Consider the following 25,778-nt stretch of genomic DNA (forward strand, 5'->3'; position numbering starts at 1 on the left):
ATTTATTTTGGATGCTGGTGTGCCGTGGGATTTTTGTCAAGGTTAAAGTGTGCCGTGGCTCAAAAAAGGTTGAAAAACACTGGTCTACAGTATGTGGACTGGTTTCTCTTGCATTTTTTCTTAATTTGGTTCTCAAGTTGGTTAATGGATTCGGTAGTATGCAAGTTCCAGAGCATATTTTTTTTTATCAGGTACTTTTTTACGTGGTTAAATATTCTTGTTTTTTTTTTCTTGTACCTCAGCAGTGCTGTCAGTGTGTTTGTTGTTTAAAATTGGAAGTATTTAACCCTTGTGCTATCCTATGACCCCACCCTTACATTGACGTGTTCTCCCTACCATGACAAAGGTGGATAAAGGTGGAAAGATTTCATGTAATCCATGGACACCAGTGAAGATCAACATTGAAATCATTGAAGAAAAAAGGTTTAGCGCACTGTCTAGTGGGTCTAGATGACCCAACTCCCAATGTTAAAGTGCCTAGGTTTACGATCAACATGTCAGCCAGATTGAGTACGCCACAGTTCATGCACTTAAAAAAAGTTTTCTCACCATTTTAAATAGATCTTGGGGTATAAACAATATACCCGGAGTGTATTTCTGGTAGTGCTCAAAATTGTTCATCAATAAGAACTCACTTTAGTTTTAAAATATTTACAAAAATACACAATTATCACAAAAATGCATGTGAGATTGTGGAGGAACTGTAGATCAACACAGACTATGAGTTTCTCCTTTTTTTTTTTTGGATGCTGGTGTGCCGTGGGATTTTTGTCAAGGTTAAAGTGTGCCGTGGCTCAAAAAAGGTTGAAAAACACTGGTCTACAGTATGTGGACTGGTTTCTCTTCCATTTGTTCTTAATTTGGTTCTCAAGTTGGTTCATGGATTCGGTAGTATGCAAGTTCCAGAGCATATTTTTATTATCAGGTACTTTTTTACGTGGTTAAATATTCTTGGTTTTTTTTCTTGTACCTCAGCAGTGCTGTCAGTGTGTTTGTTGTTTAAAATCTGGAAGTATTTAAGATCAACATGTCAGCCAGATTGAGTACGCCACAGGTCATGTACTTAAAAAAAGTTTTCTCACCGTTTTATGTAGATCTCCGGGTTTAAAACAATATGTTGTTTTTCTGGTATGCTCAAAATTGTTCATCAATAAGAACTCAGTTTAGTTTTAAAATACTTTTAAATTCTAATTTGAAGAAAAAATGTTGTTAAAACCGGACTTTTCAGCGAGGGGGTTAGTGAGATAATGACAGAGCTGTGATTTATTTTGTATTTAATTAGTATTATAGTACTAATTATTCTAAAATACACATTTTATTTGTGTTTTATAATTCTGTATTTTGTTTAAATATTTTAAATTTTAAAGTGTCTAATACTGCTACCCAAATTCAAATGCTGTACTGATGATGGTGCTGCCCAAATAAAGTGTTAAGCATTTATATTTATAGTATTGTTTTACTGTTACTGTATATCAGTGGTCTCCCATGGTGGTCCTTGAGGGCCACTGTCCTGGATGTTCTAGATGTTTTCCTGCTCCAACAGATCTGCTGCAGTGGTTGAATTGCCTCCTCAAGTTCTGCAGGAGGCGTTTAATCACCTGTTGATTGCAGAGAAACATCTAAACCCTGCAGAACAGTTGCCCTTGAGGACCAGGATTGGTGACCACTGCTATAAAACTACATTCTCGTTTCTTTCTCAAAAAAATCGCAAATATCATTCTGATAAATGGCTTTGGTAAGGCATTCAAGAGAAATGATTTAGACATGAAAGACATTAGACAGACAATAACGAGATCTCTTTTAGGACTCATTTGTCTCAGCTTTGTCTCTCCCACTTCTTAATTATTGCTCAAACAATTATCTCAAACTCAACCTCATTTGTCTCAGTGACGTCTTCTCCTTTCATCTGAACTCTTGCTCCTAAGCGAGCTTAAGGAGCAAAAGGTCTGAAGCAAATGATCACAGAATGATTCAAATATGAGTCGCTCAAACTGATCTCAAGAGATGAGATTAAGCAACATATGAGCAACAGATCTTTCCTGTGGGCGGCTTTCCGGGGTTTGGTGGCGGTAAAGCGGAGTTTCATCTGTAAAATAAGGAGCTCAGAGACACGTTTGGGTGTAGATGACTGCTACATTATTTTCCTTTTCATTAATATACCCATAAGTCCATTTTTCCCATGAAGTCATGAACCTGTCATGCGCAGAACACCAATGCGGAAGTGTGGCATACGCCCCCTCCTGCAGATGAAACGTCCCATTTCAACATAAAACAACAAATATGCGTGGCGTTCACTTGCTGCTCTGTATACTCACTTCGATTTTAATCTAGTAAATTAAGTTAAATTAAGTTTAGTTTTTTTTTAAAACTCCGTCGTAAAGAAAAAAAAAACATAGTTGGAAAATGGAATTATTCCTCAAACAACAAAAAAGTTTTTGGAAAAGTTTCAACGAAAATCAAAAACCTTAACAGTGAGTAGAAACCTAGAAGCAGGATTTTCCTCGATTTTTCATGAAGATTTGATGGAGTTTCTGTTTACAAATAGAGCAACTGCAGATGTTTAACATCTCAGAGCTTCTCTTCTCCACAGGACCTGGAGCTGGAGCTCACGCAGCAGAGGGGGCTCACCCAGGCCGTCGCCCAGCAGGGCAGAGGTCCACCCAACAGCCGAGACTCCGAGGACGGCAGGGAGTCTTCGCTGTGGTAACAGACTCATCCTCTTTTTTTTTTTTTCATGCTGAACCACCTTCTACAGAAATGTGATGCTGACCGTGTCCTGCAGGGGGCTCCCGGCCCGGGCTGCCGTGGGGGAGGACTCTGCTCTGCAGAAGTGGGACGTTCTTCACACTCGGCTGCTCGCTTTAGAGGAGAGCTGCCTGCTTCCTCAGTGTGAGGTGAGGTCTTCATCACGAAGACTGAGGGGCTCGATTATTACTTTTCTAACACAAAAAGAAAAGAAAAATCAGTTTTGGCGGTGCCTGATTATCACCTTCTTTGAACACGTCGTTGTCTCTTGGTGTGATGTGGACTCCTGCAGGGCCTGATTAGACTTGTGTGTTTCCTCATCTTTTCTTTTGATATTCCTCTGTGTGTGTCACTCTTCCTCTCTCCCCTCTGAAGGTGACAGACTCATCTCTGAAGGCCTTTGATGGAACAGCAGGATGCATGTTCGGCGCAGAAACCCTGAAAGAGGTCCAAACCGTCATCAGCCGCCTGCAGCTGCTGGAGTTCACATCTGCACAGCTGCAGAGTGAGGTGAAGAGCCAGGGTGAAACAGGGTGGTAGGGGGCTGCTGGCTCTCTAAAAACCTCCCAAAGGACTTTTCCTTTCAATACATTTGCATTTAGCGGATTTTACGCAAATAAGTTTATGATTAAGGGTTAGGAATAGATAAAATAAAAGTAAAGGTGGGTTAGTGAAGATGATTTATTTCAGAAATGATGCTCGGTTTATGTCACTCTGGTGCTTTTCTTTGAATTTAAAGACTAAAAGTGGAGGATGTAGGCTGGAGAGGTTTCACTAATAACACCTACCGTAATTTCCGGACTAGAGAGCGCACCTGATTATAAGCCACACCCATTATATTTTTAAAGGATAAACCATTTTGTACATACATAAGCCGCTAGTGCCCACATTGAAACATGTGTTGTAGAATGAGGATGTGTATGTGCTGAAACCATGCATGTGTGTAAGAAAGAGGGAGCGCCTGCAGCGCAAGAGGGAGTGAGAGCGTGCAGCGGAAGCGTGTTGGGGGTGCGCGTTCATGTTTGACATCCAGAGTGAAGGGGAACCGTAATAAAAGACGGTTTCCCCCAGAAGAACGGTGAATAATTCTTTATTAACCCGCTCTGGAGGCTCTGAGGGTCCGAACAGACTTCTTCATATCCTATTCATTTCCCTACCACGGTCAGAAAGAAAAAAGGTAATTGCAGGAAAGGTTCAATACATGATATTTTTACAAAGAAAGACGGGACACAGAAAGAGAGAAGTTTCAATGATTTATCTGAGCTTTTCTTTCCAAACAGTGCCTGTGACGCGGCAGTAACACGGCAGCAATGTGGTAGTCAGAGCACTAACAGGACTGCGTTAAAAAACATGAACGTAAAAGTCACAGAGCTTTCTTCATCTTCCTCCAGTGCACTGAAACCAGCTTAGCTTGTTCCACCCTTTTTTGTTGTGTTTATTTTGTGTAACTGCGGTTGTCATGAAAGCAACGCAGCGACTAAAGGAGGCGTTGCCTTGTGCGCTTGGTGATGATGAAGCCTCGAGTGAGGAGATGCACGGAGAGGATAAAAAGGCTGTTCTGCTGTTTATGCGCTCTCTGAGTTTTAAGCGTTGGGCTGGATCAACAGTTTGGTCCGAGCAAAGAAATAAACGGCTACTTGCCCTGTTCTAGAGCAATGGTGTCCCATCTGATTAGTTACCATTTCCGTCCTGACCGGAACCGGACCAGAAGTAACGGCAGTTTTCGACTACTGTCTGAAGCCCGAGGCTGGAAGGTAACACATGGAAGTCTTCCTCCTCAGTGTCTGATTGGAATAGCGTCAGATAGTCTTGGCCCCACTCTCTCAGTCTCTCCTTCGTTGTAGCTGTCGGTATCAATCTCATCCTGAGTTAAATTCACTCCTGAGCTTGCACTGTCGTCTCCGTCACGCAGCAGACCAGCTTTTTTCAAACTCGTTGATGGTGGATTTTTTCACACTGCTTTTAACGATTGCTTTTAACTTGAAAGCTGTGTCATATGCATTTCTTCTTGGATTTTCCATGATGAGGGTCTGTTCGTACTATTCATTCACAAAGCAGGAATTTACATTAAACTTGTGTCTTCCTTGACACGTATACCGTGTTCCCCCTGTCTCACTCTTACCCTTTCTGCACGAGCGCCCCTAGCGGCCGTTAGAAAAATGCATTTTAAAAAAAGAGGAAAAAAAGCATAAATTAGCATCACTATCATTATCATTGAACAAGCCGCAGGGTTGGAAGCGTGTGATAAAGGTAGCGCCTTACTTTTTTTTTTTGCATTTTTGTCCCTTATGAGCTTCTGTCCAAACAAACATAACATTCCATTATAGAATAAAATCTATTAAATTTTTTCAAAAATGCACCAATTCACGCTTGATGACGCACATGGATAGCAAGAACCATCAAACCAAGAAAAATACATTTGTTGATGTTACCAAACAATTCAACCTACAGAGTAAATGATAGTTCCTGAATTTTAACAATAACCTTCATAAGTGACCCACTGGCTTCTTTTGGTGACTAGAAGCCTACGTTAATATTCAGAGGCTTTGAGGTGAAGCAAGCGGGCGTTTTCACACAGAACCAGACAGAACCCGACACAACCACACACAACCAGACAGAATCAGACAACCACACACAACCAGATGCAATCAAACACAACCAGCTGCAACCAGACAGGACCCGACATAACCACACACAACCAGACCGAACTGGACAGGACCAGACAGAATTAGACATGATCAGATGCAACCAGACGCAATTAGACGCAACCACACAAAACCAGACAGAACCACACACAAGCAGCCGCAACAAGACACAACCAGAAAATATGGAGTCCCAAACTGTTCATAGCTAAATAAATAACTAATAAAGCTCTCATAAATATATAAAAAGACCATGAAATTGTGAAAAAGATTTTTCACAATTTCATGGTCTTTTCATATATTTATGAGATATTTATTGGTTGATTATGTTATTGCACAAGGTCATAGTTATTTATTTAGTTATGAACAGTTTGGGACTCCTTAAGAAACAACCAGAACAGTTTCACACCTGAACTAAGCTGAAGTTTCTTACAGACATATTCTTTCTACTTTCCAAAAATGCTTTTTTTGTCTAAGCTTGTTTTGTTTTTGTCTCCATTAAGTGATGATTCCATGAAAGTCACAATGAATTTCTGAAATTTTCTTTTCAAAAGAAACAAAACTAAAGATAAAGGACTCTTCGGGAAGTTAAAGACAGCCCTTTTAGCTATTCGACCAAAAACGGAAAAAGTTGACTTTACCCTTTGGAGAAAGAAAACAAAAACTCCTGAGGAGGAGGAGCAGTTCCTCGGGAAACAGCAGCATCCACCACCCTCTCCCCCTCAGAACCTACCGCTGAGCTTAATTAGTTCTGCAAATTTCATTTTCACATTTCTAACTGCCTGACAGGCGTTCTTTTGATGCCATTCTTTTGTTGCTCCCTGCTCAGGCCGCTGCTGAGGCGGGCTCTCGACTGGCGTTGGACGAGGGTTTGTTTGATGTGCTGCACGGAGCGGCCCTGTCCCTCTCCTCCATCAACACTCAGCTGCGCTCCGGCGCTGAGGTGACGGATGAGGACCAGGCCCGGCTGACAATCCTGCGGCTACAGGTGGGCAAATTTGGACCACTGCAGTTGTTATTAACAGAAAGAAAAATAACGAGCTGCAACTTTGACTAAATGTATTCATGTGGTTTATGTCAGAGTCTGTCTGCAGAGCTGGGCAGCCTGAGCAATGAGCTAACACGTCAGGGGTCGGAGGTCAGCCATGTCCTGGGCTCAGAGCGCGCTCAGGAGTGTGCAGAAGTGCTCTGCAGAGTCCTTACTGTTGTCCTGACTGCAGTGGAAAAAGGACAGAGGCGGCTGCAGAAACTGCAGGAGGATGCAGCACAAACACAGGTCAGTATGAGCCTCTGGGAGTCTCTTTTTGCTGTTATTGATCCATGAAATCTCTGACGCTGTCGCTCACTGGGGCAAAATCAACATCAAACAGAAAAGCTGTTATAGGCCTCAAAACAAAACTTAAGTTGGTGCTAACATTATTAAAGAGACATAAATCAAAGTTAAAATTAAAGATGGTTGACTGCACAGTGGTTAGCATTATTGCCCCATACTGAGAAGGCAGTGGTTCAAATCCCAGCTGGTTCCTATGATGTGTGAAGTGTGCATGTCCTGTCCATGCACACAAGTTATCTCCAGGGACTCCTGGAGATAGATAAGGGCCTGGCTTGTCTACAATAAACCCAGTGTTATCACTATATCTGAAACATGGCTTTCTTCTAACATCTCGGATAGTGTTATTATCCTGGACAATTACACTTTGAACAGAGCAGATAGAAGCTCAAGAGGAGGTGGAGTAGATACATATGTGTCTTCAAATATACAGTCACGTGTTATTTTACCCTGACGTCCTGTAGCTGCAAGTGAAATAAATTTAACTTACATGTCATCTATTTCAGCAATAGAACAATTCAAAGACCTTGGTTTGTGGCTTGACTCCTCACTCTCTTTTAATGCTCATATACAGTCCATTGTCCATTCAATTTCTTATCGTTTAAAATTACTTTATCTATCAATCCGTTGTTTTAGTTTCTCAGTCAGGAAGAAAATTATCTCACAACTGATTATCCCGACTTTAGACTATGGTGACACAATATATCAAAACACCACTCTCGCTAATCTCCGACCACTGAATGTTATTTCTAACAGTTTGTGTAGGTTTATTCTTTGTTGTCTGTTTAGAACTCACCACTGTCTAATGTATCAGCAACTGTACTGGCTTCCCCTATCCTCCCAACGTCAACTTCACTGGCTATTGTACATGTTTTAACCTCAGTTACCCAGAATATCTTGAACAATATCTAATTCCTTTTCAGTCTTCTTATAACTTACGCCATGCAGATCAATTTTTTTTTTGTTTTTCCAAGAGTCAAAAAAGAAATCAGAAAATCTTTAACTTCATTCTTTTAACTTAAAAATGCCTGTTTAGATCAACTTCAACACTCATGTAACTGTTTTTGATTGAATTTGATATCTTTCCTGCTTTTTTATTCCCTTCCCCTTAAACTACCTGCTAAGAGGTATATTAATAAGTGTGCGTGCGTTTGTGTTCGTGTGTGTCTTGTATATTTTAATATCTTCATTGTTTTGATATATGTAAATTTTGCTCGACCATCTGTCAGTATTTGCTTGTTTCGTTGTATGTCGAGGACCCCCTTGAAAACGAGATGATGCATCTCAAGGGGCTTATTCTACAAACAAATAAATGTGAAACACCAATAGTGGCCCTAAAGTTTAAATTACACCAACAAATCACTCAACCCAAAAACATATTAGATCACTCTGACAAAGCATGCCATAAAAAAACAAATTACATTTTAGAAATCAAAACAGAATTTCCAGAAACCAAACAGAATTTCAAAGAAAATGAAGCAAATAAAGATTAAACATTTTTGAAAAAAAAAAGTAATTTCCAGAAATCAAAATGAAATCCAACAGAGAAACGAGAGAATGTGGGGATTATGGGAGATCACTTATTGGATTATGATGTTTGTCCATCATTTCAATTGAATGTTATTTAGTGATACTGGATATGCTTTGTACCAATCCTAAAACTCTTATTAGTATATGCAGATATTGAAGACATTTTAGAGAAATTCAAGCGTCATCACTGCTGTAGGCGTCAGCTTGCAGCAAACACCTATGAGTAAGTGAAGGTGAGACCCAAACCAGGTCCAACTTTGACCAATCAGGGACTTAGATTTGGTGGTGACATTTGGATGGCATCCTTTTTAATCAATGGAAGTGCCAACTGTTTGAAAATTGATCATGGAGGAGAAATTCATATTTATGGATTGTCCCCGCCTACAATTCTATGACAACCACCCTCACCACTTTGAGTGAGCTTGTTGGAAGGCCAGACCCCTATACTTGAAAGCGGGCTACACGAAATCTGTCAATCAAATGCTTCTAACACTGGATGTGGGGGCCAGCAGTCCCCACATACTTTTATTCAGACATCTGATTGGTCAGTTTGTAATTGGTTGAATGCTATAAAGCATTCAACCCTTTGTTTTCCTGTTTCTCTTTATTTATTATTCTTTACGCCTATCTTCCGCCGTTTTTCGCCGCTTAACTCCTTCTACAATTTTTAACCGATTGTAACCATTCAACTTTTAAAATGTTCAGCTCTTTTACCTTTTTTCTGCTATGACTTTTGGTTTTTCAAATCCTTTTACTTTTTAAGATATTCCAGGTTTTCCGGGAATTTTTGCTCCATTGAAATACATGGAGAATTTTTCGTTCAGAAGTTCACAGTTAAACTCCTTCTACAATTTTTCACCTATTTTAACCGTTTGACTATGAAAATGTTCAGCTCTTTCATCTTATTCTAGCTATGACATTTTGTCCTTCAAATCCGTGAACTTTTCCAGATATTCCCGGATATTCCCAGATTTTCCAATCTTTTTGCTCCATTGGCCACACCTTTGCTACTTTAAACAATTGTAACTTTAACATTCTTTTGGCTAGAGACACCGTTCAAATATTGAAATGTTCACAAGGTTTTGGACTTCAACATAAGGTTCAAAATTATTATGGGATGGCAACACCACCTACAGTTTGGCGGCCATTTTGTGCCAAAATGTGAGGCAATTTTAAACTTCTTCAAACTTTCACCTATTTTTACCATTCTACTATTACAATGTTCAACCCTTTCAGCTTATTCCATTCAGCTACGACTTTTAGTCTTTCAAATGTTGAACTTTTCAAGATATTCCAAGATTTTCCAGGATTTTCCAAGATTTTTGCTTCATTTAAATACATGGAGAATCCTTGAAAACCTTTGTTGCTTTCAAGCATTATAACTTTAACATGCTTTCAGCTAGAGGCACCGTTCAAACGTTGAAATGCTCACAAGGCTTTGGACTTCAACATACGTTTTGAAATTATTATGGGATGGCAACACAACCTACTGTTTGGTGGGCATTTTTTGACAAAATCTGAAGAAAATATTGCAATAAACTTCATCCATGGCTGGAACTGAACATATTGAAATTCACTGGATCTGGACATATAAGGAATGTGGGCGTGGTTAGCAAACAAACTTCGTTGCTAAGGACGTCCAAAAGTTTACTTTTTCCGATTCATCTGAAACCGACGTTGATTTGTTCCTCATCTCCAGGCGACCCAAAAATAAAATGGTTGCTATGGAGATAAAATCAATAGAAAAGCCGCCATTTTGAAAAGACTGGATTTTCTATCAACTTAGAACATGTAGCTTTGACCAATATGATACTTTCAAACAATGTGTTTTTTGGAGTCAGTTGATGATGCTGATTCCAATGCTAGCACTTTTAGCCATTTTAGCAACATCTTCAAATTTTCAAAAGTTCAGCCATTTTTTCAACAATTTCAGCTTTCATGCTTAACTCCTTCTACAAATTTTGACCTATTTTAGCCATTCTACTATTACAATGTTCAACTTTTTTAGCTTATTCCCGCTATGACTTTTTTTCTCAAATCTTTGAACTTTTAAAGATATTCGAGGATTTTTGCTTCATTAAAATACATGGGAAATCTTATAGCTTAACTTCTTATACAGTTTTTTACCCACTTTGACCATTCTACGTTTAAAATGTTGAGCTCTTCCAGCTTTGTTCAGCCATTTCTTTAGCAAATTCAGCTTTCATTCAGCAATACAGCATTCAACCCTGCATTTTCTTCTGGAAATGCAGCCTCTTCTAGTTTGACTTGTGCTACAGAAAAAAAAGCTAAAAAAGGAGGATAATCAAGGACATGTAAAAAAAAGGAAGCAGACCAAGAATGATTATTTGAACAAATTGAATGACTGAGGGATAGCTGTCAATACACGTCTATGGAACGTTAGCTTTTCAGAGCCTGCGTGCACTTCTTGCTTGGAACGCCAAGAGGAGGGGTCTCATATACAGACGATGATCACAACATCTGCAAGAGAAGTGTGTGGAACGTCCTGTACTTTTGTAGGTGTTTGAAGGGCCAACAGTTTTATATCTGTGATTTTTGAGACATTTGTTCAAAAAGATTTTATTTTTCTAAACATTTTTTAATTCCAACTCCAGCTTGTGGACTTATGTTTTATTTTCCATCGTGCCCAGATGTTGCCTCCGGAAATTACGTGAAGCATCTCCCAGCAGAGAGACAATCAATGAGGCGTCAGTCAAAAGTCAGTGGAAGAGAACAGAGCTGTAGCAAATGATGAAACTTGCTGATAAAGCTGCCCAGCCCCCCCAGCAAAAAGCTTTGCCCCCTATTTGCCTCCCCCAATTTTTGAGTCAATATTAGTGTATTTATAGACAAAGAGGGAAAAAAATCCTCAATACAACTTCTTTATTACTATCATCTCAGCTAAAAACAGCTGTTTTAAAAATAATAATAATAAATAATAACACAGTTTGACTTATTTATTTTTGATCCTTTAATTCATAACGGCCGTTCACGTTGATGCGCCAATTTGACCCCTTTTTAAAGACTTCTGCCCCCATATAAAATGTTCTAGCTCCGCCACTTTATGCTTGGTTATTTACAGCTGATGAAGTGACAGAGCTATTAAACTGTAAGGAGTTCTCTGTGGAAACGTCTCCACAGGAAACCGGCATTAAAGAGAGCAGCTGCTTTGAGCTCTGGAGAGGAAAAGCATCACATCTGTCCAGCTGTTGGGCCCATCCCACTCCAGGCTTCATTACTGTCGTCTTCTTGACATCAGTGATTAGAAACTTGTTGTATAAACAGCATGTCTATGATCCTCAGACACAGTCAGGTTGAGCAGAATGTCTGCAGACATGCGCAGATATCCAACATTTCTTTTTTTTTACTCCAACATTTTAACCGCAGAGACAAAAATTCGCAGCATTATTGTTTTTTTTTTTATTTGTAATTATTTTTATTTTATTTAGGGAGCCGGTTTAGCTCGTGCTGGTTTGCGGCGCCTTCCGTCTGTGAAACCAGGGTTCGAATCCGGGCTGCTCCCTGTTCCCTTCTCTACCTCTGTGCCGGTCCCAAGCCCGGTTGCTTTGAGAGGGTTGTGTCAGGAAGGGCATCCGGCGTAAAACATTGCCAAGTTTACCATGCGACTTGTTCACTGTGGCGACCCCTGATGGGAAAAGCCGAAAGAGAAAGGAGATGTTTATTTTAAAAATTTATTTTTTTGAATTTGGAGCATTATTACTTCACCCGACTCACATTCAGTGTTGATTTGCAAATTTTAAAGGTCTTCAAATGATCACTGAAACAAGTGAAATCCTGTTTTAATGAATGTACTTGCTCATTCATGAGTTCACTTGAAAACATTTCGTGATTCACCTCCAGTTTATCTGCCTTATATAACGGTTCAGGAGCGCCTCCATCTCCTCTCTTAAAGTCCTCCTCATCGTCATTGGGTGTTCTGGGTTTGCAGTTTTAGCATGAGAAGACTTAAGTCTCACTTTTTAATTTAGACTTTTTTTTAAAAAAATGCTTTCAGTTTTCCTATTGGCATGGAAACAGAATTTTAGACAAATACATCTGCAGAGAGGTTGAATGAATGTGGACCAAACCAAACAGCTTGAACTGAAAAAATCTGTATCTCCAAACATCTCAGGCTGTCATTTGTGTTGGAACTTTCTTCCACCAGAAACTGCTCAAAGAGCTGCATGAAGACCTCCACTCTAACCAGGTGACTCTTCACCACAGCACTGGCCCGTGTGAAGAAACACTGCAGGAGCAACTCCAGGTACTGTCCCCCTCTGCCGAAGGCCACAGGAAGAGACCTTCATGGAAGCTCTGACAGGCACATTTTGAAGTTCTCTCTTTGTGGAGTGAGCACTGGCTGTATTTCAGGCTGCTGTTGAGACTCAGGAGTTTCTGCAGCAGAAGGCTGAGCAAACTCAGTCCCTGCTGGAGGAAGCTGAGCAGCAGCATCTGCCGGTTCTAACCCAGCAGGCCTCACAGCTCCAGGTAACGTCTGTTGGACGGCTTTCAAAGATAAAGAAGCCTTCAGTTCAGTCTACCGTTTTCCCTCACGCAGGCTGAGTTGGAGGCCGTGCTGGGTGGAGTTCAGTGTCACCGTGAGAAACTGAAGGGCAGCATGGAGCAGCAGGAGCAGCTGGAGCGGCTGGTCCAAGGCCTGAAGGAGCTGCTCCACCTCGGCTCCGAGCGCTTCACCCTGCAACCAGACATGGAGCTTCGCAGCAGCTCGGTGCTGCAGCAGCTGATGATAGGTCACATGGTGAGCAAATGGAGAGACTTCTTTAAAGTTTGACCTTCTTTCTAAAACCTTTTTTCCCTTATTCAGAAGTTCTTCCGGTTCCTGGGCCATCATTTCTACATCCTGCAACACTTGACTGACAGAGTCCAAAACGGCGCCGACCAGAGGTGGGGGGCTGTCATAAAGGAGCTGGAGATGGAGGTCGCCCGGCTGCAGAAGCAGGGACTGGAGAAAGGGATGAAAATGCAGGAAACATCGCAGGTCTGATGATGTGCATGTCACCCCCACCCTGGAGATAATTCTCTGTGCTTTTGAACGTCCTCGAGTCTCGTTCTGATCAGAAAACTGTGAGAAAACCGTGAGAGTGTTTAGGAGTAACTTCTCCATTTTAGGTGTGGTCGCAGTGGGAGGAGGACAGCATGTGGGCAGACCGCCTGCTGAACACCATCCAGACGTCATTTTCCAGTACACAGTGGGGGGGTGACTCTGAGGAGAAGGAATCCCAGGACCGTTCTGCCTACAGGGTAATGTTCATTAATGCGTTCTTCCTGACCGTCTAATTGAGGAGCAGCAGCCCAGCAGAGAATGGACTGCATTTTGCAATACTCCAATCTGTTCATTTGGAGGATATTGTTGTCCAGGCAGTGCTGAATACACTGCACTCAAGTCCTAATTGGCTGAATTAAATAGAGCCAAACTAGGTTGTTTTGTGTGGGTGAGAACATGATGTTCTCTGGATGTGATGTGAGCTCATTAGTGGAGTAAAACCCTCCAGCTAAAACTCATCTGGGTTTGCGTTCCCTGTTGTTTGGAGGCGGACATGTGTGGCTCCCTCTTTAAACCCCACTGAGGGAGTGTGTTAGAGATCACAGGTAGAGGAGCAACAGCAGAGACATCCTGCTTCCAAAAAAGATCCATTAACCTCAATGGAAAATAGAATAGAAATGAATGAAAATACACTCAGAACATCCATCAAACTAACATACAATAGGATGCTTTCTTGCAGGCCCCTCTACTGAGCATGCATGAAGGGGTTCAAGGATTTTTGTGATCTATGGGAAAATACATTTGTCTTTTACCGCTTTTAGCTTGAATTCTTCTCCTTTGTCTTTTAGCTGCTCACTTTAAGCGTCGCCTCCATCTGACCCTTTCCTCATTCACACCATGCACCCTCATGTCCTCCTCTGCACCCATGGACCTCCTCTTTGCTCTTCTCTTTGCCCTCATCCTCCTCTCGAACCATCTCCACCTGATTCCCAGCATTTATCTCCGGGACGTCTGCCATAATCTGTTCCTGTGATGCTTCACTGAGCCCCACATTCACACATGTTGGCCCCAGTGTGTGTGTGTGTGCACGGGTGAATGGGACTTATGACTGTAAACCACTTTAGGCCTTTAGGACCCACTCCAATAAAAATAGTGTTTTTGGTGTGTACAGGGTGAACAGGAGAGGGGAGAGCACAGTCCCTTGAGGTGCCCCCGGGCTGCAGACCACCACATCAGACACACAGTCATGCAGCCTCACAAACTGTGGCCTGTCTCCACTGGAGTGTAAGCAGAGGAGAGATGGACCAGGTTGTGATCAGTCCTAAAGGGGAGAGGGGGGCAGATAGAAGGTCCAGAGTTTTCCCGTCCCTTGTATGACAGTTTACATACTGGGTGAAGTTGGACAGGGTGGCAGAGGGCCCTGTAACCCCCCCCCTAAATTTCACGTCAATGTCCAACCAGTCACCAGCCCACTACCTGCACCTTGAACATTCTCAGTTGCACTGTTTTGACACTCCTTGCACTACTGACTCTATTTATATTTTTTGTTATGTCCATTGTGTAAAAATTTTGTTGCTTACTGTTCTTCTGTTTTATGTTGCACATTTGCACCGAAACAAATTCCTACTCTGTGTAGCTACACAGAATATGGCAATAAAAACCTCTTGAATCTTGAATCTTGAGAGGGGGGTGCAGGTATGGTTAAAGTCCCCAGAGATACGAATCAGGGCCTGTGGGTGTTGTGTCTGCAGCCAGATATTCAGAAAATAGATAGATCAAACAGATCAAAGGATGATAAGAGTGGGACTTTATCACAAGTAAAAATCGCTTTGGAAGTAAATATGAACCATAACTTAAAGTCCACCGTCTTCTATTCCTGTCGTTATTTTCTTTAAGATTCAACTCTAATTCTTCTTTAAGACATGCCTTAATGTTTGTGTTGGCTGAGACCCAAACTGGCAGAATAAGTCAGCATGACAAGACCTCTGCTGGCTCACCTGATCAGACGGAACACCTGTGTGGATCTGAAGTTTGCTGCTCGGCTTTTGTTGATGTCAAGTTGTTTCCTGACAGGACCTGTGTGGCGTTTTGAAGGGAAACCAGGCGCGGTTTGCTCACATGCTGGAAGCGGGACGCTGGCTGCAGACGGTGGGTTGTTGTGGCGTGGGCGTGTCCACCTTCAACCTGGAGACTCGCTGGAAGTCACTTCACAAAAAGCTGGAGAGCGCCTGCGTCATCTCTGAGAGAACAAGGACTCTAAAAAACGCGTGAGATGCTGAACTGAAGTATTCGTATTCAGGACATTTTCTAAAGACAAAATTTAAACTTTTTAGATTTTCAGTGTAATGAAGTATTTAAAAATTAAAGAATCAGACGAAAATCATCAACTGTTGAAGGAGGAGATGAGAAAACAGTTATTTCTTTTCACAGAATAGAAGTTCTGACTGGATCTTTAAAGCTGACTTTCTCTTTTGCTGTCGGTTTCTGAACGGTCTCTTCTTCTACCTCAGGTTCCTGCAGGACGCTGCTGCGCTGGGACACTGGATGAGTGGTGCAAAAGAGCAGACGCACAGATGGAGCCAGCTTGTCTCCTCGGCCGATGGGATGGATGTCCACCAAAAGCATGACGTCTGCCTGCAGGCAGTGGTGAGCGACGCTCTTGACGTCTCTTCATTACGGTGGGATAAACGACAACAGAACGTTTTTTTTATTTTAGGCTTTGATGAAAGAGCTGGAAGCCAAAACCGACCTGAAGGTGACAGTTTTTGGCACGGCCTCCCAGCTAATCCATCTGATGGAAGCAGAAGCAGCCTTGCATGAAGACGAGGAGAAAACAGCGACAACTTTGGACCTACACCTCAGCGCCATCAACACTCAGCTGAGGCAGATAGAGCTGGAGTGGTCCGGTTTGCTGGCAGACCTGCCAGCCGTTCAGAAAGATCTGTTTAAGGTGAGGAAACCCATTTCTAATGGTGCCATGCATGTTTTTTTTAGCAGCTTTTGATCGCAGCTGCCTGAACATCATGGCAGCACCCGTGTTCTCGGCTGGTTCCTCACTGTTCTGATAAAAACTGAGGCTGTGGGTGAGATCACTGACTGTCACCAGTCTACCTGGAGATGGTCATTAATTCCTCCCAGGCGTGTGTGGTGTGATAATACGTTCACACGGAGCATGTGACACGCAGGGAGGGGCTTCTTCTTTATCTACAGTTTCCTAAATCTGATGTCAAAACTGTGTTAAAACTATAAATAGGCAGAGCTTCACTTAACTACAAGGTTCCAAGGGAATATTGACTCCAACAATGATGTGTCATAACTCTTGTGTTTTGTTTAAACCAAAAATTTCAAAGCTACAACCTTTTTAAATATTTCACATTCAATTTTGAAGGCAAACCACATGTGATGGAGTTGGCTGTGGTTTTTCTCTGTCATTGTGTTTATGGCAAAATCATCAGTAAGATAGAACTTTATTGATCGCCGGAGGGAAATTGAGTTGTTCACAGCAGCCAAGCAAGAAGTACAGTAGTTAGAAAAACAAAGTAGCATGAGTAAGAGTAAAAATTGTAATAATAAAAAATGGCTAAGAAAACAGCACATGAATACACTTTGGTGTCACACTCTTAGTATTGTCTCCATGATTTCTATTTTTCTGTGACTTCTATTCTTTTGTACATCATAAAACTGTTTAAAATGAATGAAATGTGAGCAGGAGCTTCATCTCCAACCATCCACATCCCATTGTTTCTCAATCTAATGAGGTTTTTTCTGGCCCACATGACAGCTAAATTACAGTTTGGTTTTTCAGGACTCCATCTTTCTACCTCCTATTAGCTTTGAACACCCCCACTGTGAGGCACAATGCTGTCCCGAGGACTCTTCTCTGCCATATTGGTGTGAAACCACATCCCCTCATCTGTCTTTATTATTTTGTATTTTTCTCCTTCTCCTCTGATTTCAATGTTCGGCTCTCAAGCTTTCTCTGCTTTTCCATCCCTCCCTGTCGCTCCTCACCCTTTACTCCTTCTCTCTGCACTGTTCCCTCCTTCTGTTGTTTTTTTTTTTTTTTTTTGGCTCTTTTCTCTTCCCCCAGACTTCAAATGAAGTTTTTTTTTTTTTTTACACCCCCTTCCTCTTGTTCATGATCACTGAGATTTAATATAGTTCCTTAGACTTGGCAGACCAGTCCAGTCCTAAAACAGACTGTCAGGTCTATTGTAGACCAGGCCCTTCAGGCTGAAGACACCCCAAAACCCCAAACCCTCAGAGGGAACATGGACTCCCCTCACAGAAGGAGCCCAGCAGCCAACCACTGCACAGCCCATCTTTTTGCAATCTTAAACACTCGCCAGTGTCACTTTACAGAAGCCTGTAGAGCTCACTACATCACAAAATGGACATAACACTTCTTTTTATAGGATTATTATGCTTTGTTTAACCTTTTGATGAAATTCACAAAAAATAGTTGGAAAATCAAGTTATTCTTGCCATAAAGGTTTGAAATTTAGCTTACCGTTACCTTTTCCCACCAATCAATTTTCCTTTTTAGATTTCATGGAAGCAGCTGTTTTGAAATGACCAAGAAAAGCCTTTCTACTGCCCCTAGTGGAGTGATAGTGAACTACAGGGAACAAATCATGGTGCAATGGGTTTTTAAGTCATGTTTTGATCATGCTAATGGGATTTGTATAGAATATGATACAAATGTTCATACAGGGTGAAAAAGCTGAAGTCACTTTCTGATCTGAAGAATTTATTCAATTCCAATTCAAATTTGATTCTACCAAAAATCAACTGAGAAGCAGTGCTTCACCTGAAGAAAACCTTTCACTTTCCTTCTCTGACTTCTGTTAAACCTGGCAGAGTCCGTTTTTTTTCTTCACCTGCACTCTTACTTACTTACTTACTTACACCTGCCCCCAATGCGAGAAGAGAACAGATGTAGGATTTATTTTTTATTTTTGGCACCACTGTCTCCTCTCCTTCCTATCTGAAGCAATTTTGTTGTACTTACACTTGTTTTAATGACCATAAAAGTTCAATTCTAATCCAAAACACTCAGCTGTGGATGGAGGAGTTGTCCCCAAAGGAAGTCCTGCTGGAGCTGCAAGGCTGGATCACAGCATCCCAGTCACAGCTGGAGAAGCATCGCAGTCACACAACCGCCAACCTGACTGACATCCAGAAATACTGCAAGGTAGAAACAAAGTGAACCTGAGAGGGGGAGCATAACTGATCATGTGTGTGTGTGCGACTAAAGCCTCACCCCTTCCCTGTCTTTTCCTAGGAGTGTCTCACTGAGATGACTGCCCGCCAGGCCATAGTGGATTTTACCAACCAGCAGTTCCAGCTGTGCAGTACAGAGGAAAGCCAGTGGAGGCGCTGTGACGCCAACCAGTTTGCAGAAGAGCAGGGCTGTTTAAATCAGAAGTGGCTCAACCTGCAGCAAAGGCTTCGTGTACAGGTACAGTGATGTGTCTCTGCTACGCTCTGTCACGTCTGTGACGTCCTGTCTAAGTGTCTTTGAGCAAGACCCAGAGCTGGATCTGTTGATGGATTCTTCATTAGACGGAAAGCGATTCGTTAAAGAAAGCCTGACAAGAAGCAATGGGAAAAAAATGTTTTCCACAAATAAAATTTGAATTTTTAACAAAACCTTTCTAAAAGTTCCAATAGGCTCATGAGAAGACTTTGCTCAAAATCAAACTCTGAATTTATTTTAGAGCTTCATCCGTTATTCTTTAACTGCGCGCTGTGGTGGGATGCTCACATGGTCACACAGATGTTTGACAGAAACCTAGTGATCTCAGTCAAAACATCTGGTTTTCCAGCTGAACGACGTGGAACAGCAGCTGAGGGAGCAGATGGACACACAGACCCGGCGGCAGCAGGTCAACGGCTGGATCAAGGACCAGAACCGCTGCATGGACTCAGCTCAGAAACCCAGCAGCAGGACAGAAGTACAGAGACGCATCAGCAACTGCCAGGTGAGAATCAATCAGGCCTCAGTAAAGATGCTCAAATAAACCAGGGATCTCACCTTTCAAATGTGAACTCTCCAAATCTTTCCACCGTGATGTGAATCAGGAGCTGGAGCAGAAGATTAAGCAGAAACATGCAGCCCTTCAGCAGCTAAGAGAGGAGAGCAGCTGTGATGTTCTTCTTTGGATAGATGAGTCCACCCACGCCTGTGCGTCTCTCAGCCTGCAGGTACCACAGAAGGACATGCAGCTGTAACATGGAATTAACCAGTAAATACAATCTGGCACTGGTGATGGCCGCATTGCTGCCTTCTACTTGTTCTTGTCTTTTGCAGACTGAATCCACACGACAAAGGCTAAGCCGGACAGAGCAGCTATGGACCAGTGTGGAGAACCTGGAGAGACTCATGGTGCTGAAATCCATCAGAGTGTCTCTGACGCTGGAGTATTTCTGCAGCCCACAGCTCTGCCTGCAGGCTCAGAGGCATCTGCACGAGAAGCTGCAGGTGTTTGCAAAAAGACCTTTTCTGCTAGAACGGCTGCAGAACGACTGGTTACAAGCATGATGTTCCTGTGTATTCACACAGCTCCTGCTTCAAGAAGCCTGCTCCTCTGAGGCTGAGTGGGAGGATCTGCACCAGAGCGTGCTGCGTCTCCGAGAGTTGATCAGTCCCGCTGCAGCTGCCGTCGTCAGTGAACGGACAGACAGACGCAGGAGCAGGTGAGACGGATGCTGGCATGCAGACGGATGCCCATCAGTCAGCTGACAGGAGAAATCTGCTGCCAAACTGAGAAGTTGGACTTTTTTCTCTGACCTGTTGGACCCACATTTGCTTTGGTTGAAATAGAATTTGCTGCATTATGCATTGAAGGGGGGTGGGGAGAAAGGTTATCCAGCGCTCAGCTTTAGCACACACCCCTGCCCTCAGTTCATGTTCAGACACTTTCCATGGAAAAGTGGATTTATTTCCATAATTCCGTCCAAAAATTGAGTTTTCATAAAATACAGATTCAGGTCCCACTGCTTAAATTATTTCAATAATTTAATTATTTTTCCTTAAATTGGGGTTCCTGCCCATAAACCCACAAAAACAGGATTTTTGAAAATGTGGAGAAATCTGCACAATATTAAACTGAGTTTCACAAACTTATTATCTACTGAACTCAAAGCACAGGTTCCCCAGATGTCATTAAATTGGTTCAGTCTGGTTGAAAATGGGAAAGACTTCAGACCTGAAATCTATCCAGAAGACCATCACTGACCCCTCCATCTACTGAAACCACTAAAGTTCCTAGCTAAGGAGGCTGTTCACGGAGCGACGTGTCCGAGCAGATCAACAGAAGGTCTGATGGAAGGACAAAATGTGTCCGGAGAGGTAGAAGCAGTAACAGAGACGACTGAGGACTTCAGCGGATCATCAAAAAGATTCAAGAACCTGCAGACCTCCAGGAGGAGTGGAATGAGGAACAGCTTCAAAAACCACATTCAGGAGACGGGCTCCAGCTGTCGGATTCTTCGGGTCAAACCACTTCTGTTTCTGGACCAACGGAGGAAACGTCTCAACCGGACCAAGGAGAAGAAGGACTGTTGGCCAGAGGTCCAACGTCCTGGTTCAAGAGTTTGGTGGAAGACTGGGGAGGACCAGAACCCGAGCTGCTGGATGACCAGAGTGAAATCTCCACGGTCAGTCAGGATCTGGACTGCAGGATCCAGCTGGTGTTTATAAACTCTGCTGTCTTCAGTCCAAAACCACTGCAACGGTCTAGCAGAAAGTTCTAGAGGACTTCAGGATTCCTTCTGCTGAGGATCAGGATGGAGATGCAGATTTCATCTTTGATCAGGACCTGGACCCTGAATCTATTTTCTACCAAAGCTTCATGTTTTGAAAGGAATTATGGAAATGAAAGCACTTTTTCATGATATTCTAATATTTGGTAAAAACACTGATTCTCTGCCTTCCAGCTGGACCAAAGTGTTAGAAGCTCTGGACCGGCAGCTCCTCAGGAGTCAGGAGATCCTACAGGCCTGGGAAGTTTATTCTCAGCTGGCTGGGTCTGCCTCGGAGCGACTGCAGGCGCTTCAGCGTGACGTCACCTCAGAGCTGAAAGTTGGACCCAGACAGGAAGCTTCAGTGGAGCAAACGACTGCAGAGACTCACAACGTCCAGGTGAGACTTCCGTCTTTCCCCTCAGAATGGTCCAACAAACCGTTCCGAACGGCTCCTTGACCCTTCACACAGGTCATCAGATGAAGGGAACGAGCATCACTGGACCTGAACCAGAAAGCTGATCCTGACGGTTCTAGACGCTCACACCACGCTAACAGTTTGAAACCAACCAATTCCAGCTGCAGCATAAAATAAAATGATGAACAAAAAGATCTAGGCATAATTTGTTATAAAAATGATTTTAAAAGACTGATTTGGAGCTTCTGGGCTCTCTGGCATAATTTCTCCTCAGCTTTTCTTTCTTTTCTTTTCCATCTCCCTTTTCAGTCAGTGTTTAAAGCTTCCACGAGCTGCACACTCAGGCCGTTATTTCTTTCAGGGTCTGCTGAGGAGAACCAAGTGCCTACAGTCTGACCTGGAGGGGGTGCTGAAAGCCTCCAAGGACTTGGTCAGCCTCCTGGATCCTTCCGCCACCGCTTTGATCCAATCAGAGAGCCGCTTACTGTCACGAGGGGTCCTGCGGCTCAGCCAGCAGCTGTCTCAGAGGCTGGGTCAGCTGCAGGTATTCATGAATGAGGGATTCATGTTTTCACACTCGCTGAGTGTCTCTGAGTTCTGCAGAGTTCTGAAGCTCAGAGACATGGTCAGACCTGGAAATCCTCTCCACTGCCTTCCTGCTGCAGTCCTTTACCATTTACAGCTGATAATCCGAATCTGCTTTGTGGTCAACATGTCACACTGACCTACAAATTAAGACTTGTTTTCCCCCCGCCGGCCCCCGCCTCTCTTCTGTAGGAGGAGCTTCAGAGGTTGCAGGAGTTTGAAAAGATCCTGGAGTCCCTGGAGAAGAGTCTGCAGGTTTGGCATCAGCGTCTGGACAACAGGGCCGACATGGACCAGGTGAGTCCCCTCAGACTCATGAGTTATGCTCCTGTGTCCTTTAGATCTCTGAACAGACGAATATATTTTGTTTTTCATTTAAATTGTATCTTTAACTTAAAAAGGTTTGTCCATCAGAAAGATGTCAGTTGTGACTCGTCCTGTTCTTTAATGATGAACAGCATGAACATGAATGTTTTGGATGTAGCATGAAGGCTTTCTGTGAGTAAATGTTCTGTTTCTGGATCAAGCTGCTGCTTCAACTGTTCAGATTTAGACTGAGGCTGACGTCAGCTGTGACTCTTTCTGAGCTTATCTGAATGTGGTCTGAATGGAAGGAGGACTCCACAAAATGCTGCTTTTGAGATGAATGGAGCCAGGAGTTCCGTTTGTGTTGGTCCTCAGCTGTGGGGTCACGCGTGCAGCCGACCAGACTGCTGTGATCCCTCTGAAGCCACCATATGCTTGCAGTCTGGCCTACTGGAGCTGAGCGGTCTGTCTGCTGACCTGGACATCCTGAACGAGCTGGGCCGCAGCCTGATGCTGGGTGACGTCACCGCCCGCCGTCTGCAGCACATCAATCGTGGCTGGGCCGATGCTTCCTCCAGAGCTGAGGAGGCCTGCAGGTCAGTGAGGCTGAGGAGCGGGAGGTGATTTCTCTGCAGGATGACCTGCATTGACCTGATCGGGCCTTCTTCCGTACGCAGTCATGAAGTATGTTCAGACCGCTCTGAGTACTCAGAGGTATTTTAAGCTCAGAAAGGGACTTGGTCTTATGATTGCCTCTTGTGTTCTGGTTTCTGGGTTCTTGGGTTTCTGTGCAGATCGGCTGCAACGTCCCCTGAGGGCTCCGCCCCCTGGGTTCTCCTAGAGATGGTCGCAGCTGATATCCAAAATTACTGGCCATTTTTGTTTCAATGCTAATAGGTTGTAAGGGGCTGTAAACTAGCGAGAGAGTGTAAAAAAGGGATGATGGGAAACGAGCAGGTTTATTTGCCACCAACAGCCCCCCACAGAACTCTTTCTAATGAACTCCTGCCGCTCTGCAGAAACTGTTACAGAAAACGACACTGTATTTTGACTAAAAACAACAACAACCCCCCAAATCTTTTATTTAACTATGTGACCACTGGAAAGAATAGATCACAAGATGATCGGAGCGGGACTTTAAGGTCTGGGAATAATCACAAACTTCTGGGTTGAAGCCAATTAAAAAATGTGCAAAAGTGCAAGAACTTTGTCCAGGTTAGATCACGAGAAAATCGTAGGCGCTTGATACACAAATTTAATCCGTTCTCAATATCAGCAAAGCAAAACTGATTTATCCTAAAATCAGCAAGAAAAAGACCAAAAATCTGGTTCCCATTAGTTTTCTGCATTGTGGTTAGATTTAAAGGGTCTATAACTTTCTTTTCTTAAGCCTTTTATAGTAAACCATATCCATGATAAAATACTACCTTTGACAACAAAAAAGAACAAGTATTTTATAAAATATTACTTTCCTGAGCTCTTTTCAAACCTGGAAGTAAGATGACTCACTGGGGTGACACTGGCTCAGGTGGTTGAGCGGGTCGTCCAATGATCGAAGGGTCGGTGGTTCAATCCCCGCTCCCACCAGCCAAAATGTCATTGTGTCCTTGGGCAAGACACTTCACCCTCCTTGCCTCAAGTGTGGCTCCACTGGTGTGTAAATGTGCATGAATGATCCCGGTGATGGTCAGAGGGGCCGTAGGCGCGAAATGGCAGCCACGCCTCTGTCAGTCTGCCCCAGGGCAGCTGTGGCTACAACCATAGCTTACCATCACCAAGTATGAATGAGGAGTGAATGAATAATGGACACAATGTAAGCGCTTTGGGTGTCTTGAAAAGCGCAGATAAATCCAATCCATTATTATTATCACTGAGGCTCCGCCTTTTGCTGTTTTTGGGTGCCGCCCATTTTATACCTATTTCTCCAAAAAGCTAGGATGTCGCATCCTGTGGAAATGAGAACCATCTTCAGGTCAACACAAAGCAGATGAAAGGATCACATTAACAATTTTAATTAGTTTAAATTCAGGTTGAGTGACGCTTGTGCTGATGTTGCTGGGAAAACGCTGAAGGTTTAGAGTCTGTTGTGGTGTTAGACTCTTGCAAGTAGTTCTGGTTTCTAAGGCGGGCTCTCAGTTCTGCATGTTGAGGAGAAACAGAGCGTTTTGATGTGGGGAAGGATGGAGGGACAGACCCTGCTGAAATCACCAGCTGAGTCTGTCTGATGGGCTGAGCACATGAGCTCTGAGGGGAGATTTCATCTTCACAGTCACCCGTTTGCTTCTTTGGAAGAACTCCATTTTTAACTGTTGGATTGACATATATGTAAACTACTATTAAAAACGGTTAAAACTAGAAGGAGCCGCACTCCCAGAAGAAAATGAAGGCTATATTGCTGAATGAAAATGAAACTTAAAAGGTAATAATTGCCAAAATAAATAATGAATGAAAAAATAAAGAAATGATCAAAGTTGACCATAAATAAAGTGAAAACAGACCAGTACCAAAAAAGATATTTTTGTGAAAATGCCAGCTTCGGGTATTGAACCAGCGAGCTTCGGCACAAAGGATTCCCCATGTATTTCAATGGAAAATGCCAAAAATCCTGGAACATCTAGAAAAGTTCAAGGATTTGAAGGACCAAAAGTCATAGCTGGAATGAGCAAAAGAGCTGAACATTTGAATAGCTGAATGGTTGAAATAGCTGAAAATTGGCAAAAAAAAATGGCGGAAGATTCTAGAATAAAGAAAGAGAAACAGGAAAACAGTGGGTTGAACGCTTTATAGCATTCATCCAATAATTTGCCTTAAGTGGAGCCAATCTGGCTTAAACCGATTTGGAATAACTTGGCGTGATTTGGTGCTTCTTTGCTCTGTCGTAGCGCCCTGAGGCGGCCGTATGTTGTTGATTAACAAGCTGAAGTTGAGCTTTCCTTTGCAGCGAGCTGCAGACGGAGACGCTGAGGTGTCAGACGTTTGAGCAGAAGTGTGACAGCTGGATGAGTTTCCTGCAGAGGATGGAGGACGGTCTGGCTGTGGACATCGCCGGCTCCTACGGCGGCCTCAGGCAGCAGCTATGCATACACAAGGTGGTGACCCCCCCCCATTCAAAGAAGATCCTATCATCAACCAGATGAAGGAGAATCTGACGGGTCTTTGTGTTCCAGCGGTTCCAGGCAGACCTCCTCATCGCTCACCAGATTCTACACTCTGTCGTTGCTGAAGCTCTTCTTCTGCTGCAGAAAGGACAGGTGGAGGACAGGTAAGATGATTCATCAGAGGGAAACGGTTTTCCTTTAAACCACGACAGGTCTTTCAGATTCTTTGCTTTAGGAGGAAAGTTCAGCAAACAGACTCCAAAGATGTTTTAGTTTCAAGTTTTGAACCAGATGCGGCAGCAACAGAATCCATGACTGAACCTGTGACTTGCAGGTCTGACAGACTGAGGAGGATTTGTGTTGAAGTTCTTTC

At 43.0% G+C, this 25,778-nt stretch overlaps 1 protein-coding gene across 3 annotated transcripts in view; it reads left to right on the forward strand.

The window, feature by feature from the left end:
• The window catches only part of syne2b (spectrin repeat containing, nuclear envelope 2b), a 129,444-nt gene that overhangs the window by 67,770 nt on the left and 35,896 nt on the right, over window positions 1–25,778 (forward strand). For all 3 annotated transcript variants that reach the window (XM_023951859.2, XM_078940799.1, XM_078940797.1), the window contains 25 exons: window positions 2,591–2,703; window positions 2,783–2,894; window positions 3,121–3,255; window positions 6,217–6,375; window positions 6,469–6,663; window positions 12,413–12,511; window positions 12,619–12,735; window positions 12,806–13,006; window positions 13,073–13,246; window positions 13,378–13,509; window positions 15,326–15,519; window positions 15,763–15,898; window positions 15,969–16,202; window positions 18,312–18,446; window positions 18,537–18,713; window positions 19,081–19,236; window positions 19,337–19,459; window positions 19,566–19,736; window positions 19,818–19,951; window positions 21,194–21,398; window positions 21,778–21,960; window positions 22,194–22,298; window positions 22,749–22,903; window positions 25,249–25,396; window positions 25,475–25,569. In XM_023951859.2, coding sequence (XP_023807627.2) covers window positions 2,591–2,703; window positions 2,783–2,894; window positions 3,121–3,255; window positions 6,217–6,375; window positions 6,469–6,663; window positions 12,413–12,511; window positions 12,619–12,735; window positions 12,806–13,006; window positions 13,073–13,246; window positions 13,378–13,509; window positions 15,326–15,519; window positions 15,763–15,898; window positions 15,969–16,202; window positions 18,312–18,446; window positions 18,537–18,713; window positions 19,081–19,236; window positions 19,337–19,459; window positions 19,566–19,736; window positions 19,818–19,951; window positions 21,194–21,398; window positions 21,778–21,960; window positions 22,194–22,298; window positions 22,749–22,903; window positions 25,249–25,396; window positions 25,475–25,569 — 3,788 coding nt within the window. The remainder of the gene's footprint in view (window positions 1–2,590; window positions 2,704–2,782; window positions 2,895–3,120; window positions 3,256–6,216; window positions 6,376–6,468; window positions 6,664–12,412; window positions 12,512–12,618; window positions 12,736–12,805; window positions 13,007–13,072; window positions 13,247–13,377; window positions 13,510–15,325; window positions 15,520–15,762; window positions 15,899–15,968; window positions 16,203–18,311; window positions 18,447–18,536; window positions 18,714–19,080; window positions 19,237–19,336; window positions 19,460–19,565; window positions 19,737–19,817; window positions 19,952–21,193; window positions 21,399–21,777; window positions 21,961–22,193; window positions 22,299–22,748; window positions 22,904–25,248; window positions 25,397–25,474; window positions 25,570–25,778) is intronic.

Source organism: Oryzias latipes, chromosome 22 (assembly GCF_053564925.1).
Source record: "Oryzias latipes strain Hd-rR chromosome 22, Olatipes_Hd-rR_3.1".
Lineage (NCBI taxonomy): Eukaryota > Metazoa > Chordata > Actinopteri > Beloniformes > Adrianichthyidae > Oryzias > Oryzias latipes.